Below are 7849 nucleotides of genomic sequence, written 5' to 3'. Positions count from 1 at the left end.
GATATCATCTCATGTAGGTTCCAGAAAAAGAAATAATTCTCTTGTATTCATATTTGTCTGTTTATTTCGCTCTTTGGGTTAAATTTCATGGATAAAAAAGGCAACCTGATGCATGTAGCTCCCGCTTGCGCAGGGTCCGATCACTTTGGATCTATTGTACGCAATATTTACCTCTATTCTGTAAGTGACTGTTTCCAAGACTTGAGGACGTGACTTCATGGTCACAAGGCACTAACTTTATCACTACGCCAAGGCTCCTCTTCGGTTAAATCTCATGGATACAGGAGAATTTTTGACATTTTCACGCTTTCTGAATAGAAGACGCAGTTCTCCTGTACGTTCATTGGTTTCATTTTAATCTGACTTTAGATTAGAAAACCACACATTACATTTCATTAGCAAAAGCAAATTAAGAAAACAAGAAGACAAGCTTAATCTAATTACCATCTTTATATGATCATGAGCAACGAGAAGCTACGGTGCACTACTAAACATTCGGGAAAGGAGAAGATGGTTCGCCCCCGTCGATCAACCTGAGCCCGTGGCAGCGATGGGCATTCCTTGCCTCAGCGGCACAGCCCTCGCCTTGAGCGGCCGCCTCATGACAACCGTGAACTCGAGCTTCTCGGTGAGGTCCACCTCCTCGCCGGCCTCCTCGCGCCACTCGAACTCCCTGACCAGGTTGGCCACGAAGTACTCGAGGTGCAGCAGCGCCAGCGCCATGGCGGGGCAGACCCTCCTGCCGGCGCCGAACGGCATCATCTTGATCTCCTTGCTGCCGGTGAGGTCCACGTCCTCCCCCTCGCCGCCCGGCAGGAACCGCTCCGGCCGGAACTCCGACGGCGCCGTCCAGATCTCCTCGTCCAGCCCGATGTCGCCCACCGCGAAGTTTACCGGCGTGCCCGCCGGGACGCGGTACCCGTCCAGCGTCGTCTCCTCCGCCGCGGCGTGCGGCAGCACGTAGTGCCCCGGCGGGTGCCGCCTCAGCCCCTCCAGCACCACGGCCTTGAGGTACGGCATCCCCTGCAGGTCCTCCTCCCGCAGCTCGCCGTCGACGGCAGTGGAGACCTCCTCCCTTAGCCTGTCCTGCATCGCCGGGTTCTTGACCAGGTTCGCGAGTATCCACTGCAGCGCCGTGGCAGTGGTGTCGGTCCCGGCGCTCAGGAACTCGGAGCAGAGGCTGACGATCTCGCCGTCGGTGAGCCCCCTCCCTCCATCCTCCGGGATGGCAAGCCTCACCAGGGAATCCACGTAGCAGTCGCCGCCAGCGCCGGCATCCCTCCTGGCGCGGATGAGCGGGACGAAGAGCTCCTCCTGCCGCCGGCGCAGCGAGACGAGCTTGCTCCACCGGCGGCGGAAGACGAGCTTGGTGAGCGGCGGGAGGAAGGAGAAGACCTGGAAGCTGAGGAAGTTGGCGAGGAGGTCACGCTGCAGCGCCTCGATGTCCCTCACGCGCGCGTCGCCGAGGCGATCGCCGCCGAAGCACATGTACACCAGGAGGCAGAACATGGCGTACTGGAAGGGCTCCATGACGGCGACGACGCCGCCGCCGGAGCGGATGCGGGAGAGGAGGACGTCGAGCACCCAGCGCCGCGCGGGGGCGAAGGCGCGGAGGCGGGCCGGGTTGAGCACGCCGGAGGCGAGGGTGCGACGGAGCACGCGCCAGGTGGGCCCATACGGCGCGGAGCTGACGTTGCGGCCGCCGCTGGTGAGCACGGCGGCGGCGGGAGCGGTGGCGCGCGGGCGGGAGGCGAAGGCGGCGCCCCGCTGGACGAGGGCGCGGTGGGCCGGGCCTCGCGCCGCGACGAATATCATCGGCCGCGCCAGCCCCAATGGCGCGAAGGAGTAGACCGGGCCGTAGGCCCGCGCGAGGCGCCGCAGCACGGGCTCCAGGTCGAAGTCGCGACGCGCCAGGTGGAGCAGCGGGCCCAGAACCGGCAGCGGCACCGGACCTGGAGGCAGCGGCGGCGTCAGCGTCGCGGAATGGGACGGGCTGCGGGCCCGGGCCCGCAGCAGCAGCGAGCTGAGGAGGCAGAGCATGGTGGTGAGCGAGTAGAAGAGCCAATCCTCCATGGCGGCGGCGGCGGCGGGACGGACTGGTCGCTAGGATTCCGGTGGACATGCTTCATTTGTACTGCAAGAAAGAGGTCGGGAATGTTTGAATGCCGGTGGGAAGTTGGTGGCATGGACCGGAGACACGCAGCGTGCACGGGGAAAATAATCTGCGGGGATATTGTAGCGGCCGGTGGTGGGTGTTGACGGCATGAACGCAAGCAAATTCGCCCTTTTTATTCAGGGTTGCTAATTAAGCTTAGAGATAACCTCATGATGCTTAATAGCAAGACTAATGAAGTTCTGTCAGGGATGACAACTTGTACCACATTTTCAAATTTTGAGCAGTTCAACTTCGAGGTCAACAATGGGTACAGTGCAATGAGGAAAATGTGGAGGTTGTGGACACACCTCTATGGGTTTTACTAGCCTTTAAGGTCAACACCAGACAACCTACTCCTCTCAAGCAAACCTTTATGAAAGAGGGAGAGGGCGCTCCAAAGGAGAAGAAGAACAATGTGAAGGGTGGTGGTGTTAAGAAGGGCAATGCCACCTGTTGAGGATATAGACCTGGGGGTCACCCGCCAGGAGGGCCGGGTTACTCCAAGGATCATTACCGGAAGCCCGGAGCTAAGTTTCAGGATAATGGGCCAGAGATGGGCGGAGACCCGGATATAGCTTAAAGCCCGTAGTTACAATCATTGTTATAGTAGACTTGTAGTGTAAGGCAAGTATTGTTTAGAGTCCGAGCCGGACACTCTTATGAGCCGGCCGGGACTCTAAGGGCTGCTGGGCGTCAGCCTCCCTATATAAAGGGACGACCCGGCAGCGGTTTAAGGGCGACAACAATTTGATCGAGAGCCGGGCATAGCTGTTTAGCTCCCTGGCAATCGTAACCCTAATCAATAACACCTCGAACTGGACGTAGGCTTTTACCTTCACCGTAAGGGGCCGAACCAGTATAAACCCTCGTGTTCCTTGTCCCGCTTAACCCCTTCAAGCTTCCCAATTGCGATGGCTCCACGACTAAGTCCCAACCCGAGGACATCTGCCGTGACAATTCCACGACAGTTGGCGCCCACCGTGGGGCTGGCGCACGGTGGATTTGAGTTCTTGAAGGGCAGCTTCGAAGGGCTCAAGGGATACGATGTGGGCCGGATGACCAAGAGTCGTCGCGGCAAGCTCTACATCGACGATGCGGACTGGGGCCCCGACGCCGGCTCAGTGGAGTACGGGTACCGGGTCCCCTTTGGCGGAATTCATGTCTTCATTGGCAAGATTGGTGAGACGGGCCCCGAGCCGGATCTCTGCGCCAATCTCATCGAAACGGCTCAGCGCGCACGACCCGCCCGGGCCCGGCCTGCCTTAAAGCACGCTTTTGTGGGATGCATCCATGGAAGGCCCTCTGATCCATCTGGGTCTGGGGATGAGGCGGCCGCCGGCTCTGACGGCGAGTCGGCCGCTGATGAGTCAAACTCGTTGTACCAGCTTCAAGATGGCAGACTCATGAGTTATTCAGATGGCAACAGTATGCCGGACCTTTTTGAGCCGCCAAGTCAGGTCGGAGTTTTTATGGCTGGTGCACAGCCTGTTCAGAACCCCGCTGCTGGATCGGGAAACCCAGTGCCTTCTCCGGCTCAGGTGCTGATGAATCTCACGGACAAGATGACGGCCCTGTTAACCGCCACGGTTGACCCGGCAGATCAAGCCCAGCATGACGCGGAGGTGGCACAGTTAAAATTGGATCTGATGAAAGCTAAAGAGGATCTTGCAGCAGAAGGGATCAGGCTGGCGACGGAGCGGGCGGCTCTCGACGCCCGGACTCAGTTGATTCAGGCGCAGTCCTTCCAACTCACGATGGATCAGAACGCGGCCAACGAGGTCATGAGAAGGAGGCATCAGAAGGCCCAGTCTCGACTCCCGCCGATTTACGATCCGCGCAATCTCTTCAACACGCCGGGTGCGGAATCCAGTAACCCACCAGGGGGCATTGCGCCCGGGTCGGGACCCCTTATTCAGCCACTAGTAATGGGGCCTCCCCAGGTGCCCCCTGCCCCGCCTCAGTATGTGCCGATACCCCCGGGTCATTACGATAACCCGCTGGAGAACATGGTAGCTGCGGTAGCACGACTGGCGGCTCTTCCCGTTGACGGCAATTCTCCGGCAGCCGTCGAAACCCGCCGGGTCAGGGAACTCCTGCAGACGGCTCTAGCACAGCAAGAGGCGTACTCCTACGGCCGGGACAGGATCCACTCAACTCCTCGCCCAGGCCAGAGCCCGAGTTACAGCCGGCACATGGTCTCAGCGACCGGCTCAAGTAATGTCCGACGCCATGACCCACCCCCTGGCCATGGCCCGGCTCATGTTGGAGCCTTCTACGCAGCAGACCAAGCACGGCAAGAGGCGGAGCAGGTGCCGCAATTGACGGCTCATCAGACCCCCCGGCTTATCCGACGGCGTCCCTTGATGTGGGTATTTCTACCAGGACCGGGGGTGTCCCTTGTTTGGTGCCGGCCATCCGTAATGAACGTCTACCTAAGGATTTCAAGGGCCCTAGGAAGGTGCCTAACTATACAGCTGACTTACAGCCTGCGGCCTGGATTGAGAGTTATGAGATGGCTATGGAACTGCTAGAGGTCAGCGAGGCGGCCATGGCCAAATATTTCACCATGATGTTAGATGGAACTGCCCGCATGTGGTTAAAAGGGCTGCCACCGAACTCCATTGGGTCTTGGGCTGAGCTGAAGGCCCGGTTCATTCAAAACTTCAAGGATACCTGTAGGCAGTCTATGTCAATTGTGGATTTGACTAACTGTAAGCAGCAGGAGGGTGAATCCACGACCCATTGGGTTCGCCGGGTCAAGGAGATCATACATTCATCAGATAAGATGGACGCCGGCTCTGCAGTCTTGATGTTAGAACAGAACTGTCGTTTTGTGCCCCTAAAGATGAAACTTGGGCGGCTTAAACGCGACTGCACGGATATGGGTACACTAATGGCGGCTCTTGTCAAGTACGCCGATTCTGATGGTACCAAGGATCCCCCTTCAGATGATGAAAGGACAGGGAAGGGAAAGAAGAACGGCAATGGCAAGGGTCCTCAGTTTAACCCGGGGAATCAAGGAGGAGGCAAGCGCAAGGCCGATGGCAGCCTGGAGTTCGTAGCCAATGCCCAAGGCAACAACCAGCGACGCAAGGGGAGGCCCCCTCCCCGAGGCGGCGGGTCAGGACCTTCTCTGGAGCAGCTGTTGAATGAACCTTGTCCGAGACACGGCTCTAGAGAGAAGCCAGCGACTCACCTGTGGAAGGATTGTGCTATCATGAAGGCATTTAAAAACTACATGGCCCGGGCGGCGGCTCAGGCGCAGGCGGCTCCGGCGCTGGCGGCTTCCATGGCCCGGGCGGCGGGTCAAATTCCGGTCCTCAGAACGGTCAAGGGGGCTTTAATCAACAGTCTGGTCAGGGTCATCAACAGCAACAGGGGGGGCTATCAGACCAACCCAAAGCAGCTTAGCGGTGGACAGTATCACGTGTTCACCACTAGTTTGTGCAAACGAGACGAAAAGCTTCACAAGAGGGCTGTTAATGCTGTCGCGCCGGCAGTTCCACGCTATTTACGGTGGTCGGAGCAGCCCATAGTGTGGAGTAGGGAGGATCACCCTCCCCGGGTGGATAACCCGGGCCACCTGGCCTTAGTGGTGGCTCCTCAAGTGGGAGGCTATAAGTTCACAAAGGTACTCATGGATGGAGGCAGCAGCATCAACATCCTCTATTATGAGACTTTCCGTCGTATGGGGCTAGTTGATAAGAACCTCAGCCAGTCAAATACTATCTTCCATGGTGTGGTACCTGGTAAATCGGCTTATCCAGTCGGCAAGATCGAACTGGAAGTGGCCTTCGGTGATGAGAACAACTACAGGGTGGAAAAGTTGACCTTTGAGGTGGTCAAGATAAGAAGTCCATACCATGCTATATTCGGACGGCCGGCTTACGCCAAGTTCATGGCACGGCCGTGTTATGTGTACTTACAACTCAAGATGCCGGGTCACAATGGGACCATTACGGTTCACGGCAGCCGGAAAGTGGCTCTGGAGTGTGAGGAAGGTGACGCGGCTTATGCAGAGTCTGTTTGTGCCACAGAAGAGTTGAAATTTTATAAAGACAATGTTGACCCAACAGATATGACCTCTCTGAAAAAGCCAACCACGGAGAATGAACCAGCAATGAAGTTTAAATCAGCTGATGAGACTAAACTTGTTGATTTTGTTCCAGGTGACTCGTCTCAGCAGTTCAGCATCAGTGCAAATCTGGACCCGAAATAGGAAGGCGCGCTCATCGAGTTCATCCGTGAGAATAGGGACATCTTTGCATGGAAACCTTCTGACATGCCAGGTGTACCTAGAGAACTCGCTGAGCACACTCTCAATGTTGATCCAAAATTTAAGCCGGTCAGACAGTTCCTTCGACGGTTTAATGAAGAGAGGCGGAAGGCTATTGGTGAAGAAGTGGCCCGGCTTTTGGCGGCCGGGTTCATTGTTGAGGTTTTTCACCCAGAGTGGTTGGCTAACCCGGTGCTTGTACTTAAAAAGAACGGCACCTGGCGGATGTGTGTGGATTACACGGACTTGAACAAGGCGTGTCCGGCTGATCCTTTTGCTCTCCCCCGTATCGATCAAATCATTGATGCTACGGCAGGTTGTGCACGCTTAAGTTTCTTGGATGCTTATTCCGGGTATCATCAGATTAAGATGGCAGTTAAGGACCAGGAGAAGACGGCGTTCATCACTCCCTTTGGAGCCTTCTGCTATGTGTCTATGCCCTTTGGACTCAAGTGTGCACAGGCGACTTACCAGCGTTGTGTGCAGAATTGTCTTCATAAACAGATCGGGCGCAATGTTCACGCTTATGTGGACGACATTGTGGTTAAATCCATCAAGGAGGGAACCCTGATAGATGACTTAAGGGAAACCTTCGACAATCTCCGGGTCTATAAGATGATGCTTAACCCGGCTAAATGTGTTTTCGGTGTTCCTGCAGGCAAACTATTGGGTTTCTTGGTTTCTGACAGAGGCATTGAGGCTAACCCGGAGAAGATCAAGGCCATCACTTCCTTGGCTAGGCCGGCGTGCGTAAATGACGTTCAGCGTTTGGCGGGTCGCATCGCTGCTTTAAGCCGGTTTATAAGTCGTTTGGGTGAGAAGGCTATGCCCTTATATCAGTTGATGAGGAAAACTGACAACTTCATCTGGAATGATGCAGCTAATACCGCTTTTGAGGATTTGAAAAAGCAACTGGCAGAGCCCCCTGTCCTTGCTGCTCCGGTTGATAAGGAGCCCTTGCTGCTGTATGTGGTGGCAAACGCTCGAGCCGTCAGCGTGGCTATTGTGGTGGAGCGCAAGGAGGCTGGTAAGGAGCATCCGGTTCAGCGGCCGGTTTATTATATCAGTGAGGTGCTCATTGAGTCCAAGCAGAGGTATCCACATTGGCAGAAGCTTGTGTATGGGGTGTTTATGGCGAGCCGGAAGCTTAAGCATTATTTTCAGGGTCATCCCATTACTGTGGTCAGTTCCGCCCCTCTTGGTGATATTATCCAAAACAGAGAGGCTACAGGGAGAATTGCTAAGTGGGCTATAGAACTTGGACCTCATGACCTTAAATATGTGCCACGCACTGCTGTCAAGTCTCAGGCCTTGGTAGATTTCATCAATGATTGGACAGAGTCACAAGTACCCGAGCAAAAGCCGGATAACACTTATTGGACTATTCACTTTGATGGGTCCAGGCAGCTGGAGGGCTC

At 56.1% G+C, this 7849-nt stretch overlaps 1 protein-coding gene across 1 annotated transcript; it reads right to left on the bottom strand.

Annotated features, from left to right (window-relative positions):
* Positions 1-335: 335 nt before the first annotated feature.
* Positions 336-2163, bottom strand: LOC123170382 (cytochrome P450 89A2-like). The gene has a single exon (XM_044588244.1). The coding sequence runs from the start codon at positions 2071-2073 to the stop codon at positions 529-531; it is 1545 nt and encodes a 514-aa protein (XP_044444179.1). The 5' UTR covers positions 2074-2163; the 3' UTR covers positions 336-528.
* Positions 2164-7849: the final 5686 nt, after the last annotated feature.

This window comes from Triticum aestivum, chromosome 7D, assembly GCF_018294505.1.
Source record: "Triticum aestivum cultivar Chinese Spring chromosome 7D, IWGSC CS RefSeq v2.1, whole genome shotgun sequence".
Taxonomy (NCBI): domain Eukaryota; kingdom Viridiplantae; phylum Streptophyta; class Magnoliopsida; order Poales; family Poaceae; genus Triticum; species Triticum aestivum.
Note: the sequence above shows the minus strand (reverse complement) of the source record. Positions and strands in the feature narration are given on the sequence as shown.

What these genes read in the sequence shown, in the direction of transcription:
- LOC123170382 (XM_044588244.1), bottom strand. Translation starts at nt 2,073, where the DNA reads ATGGAGGATTGGCTCTTCTACTCGCTCACCACCATGCTCTGCCTCCTC.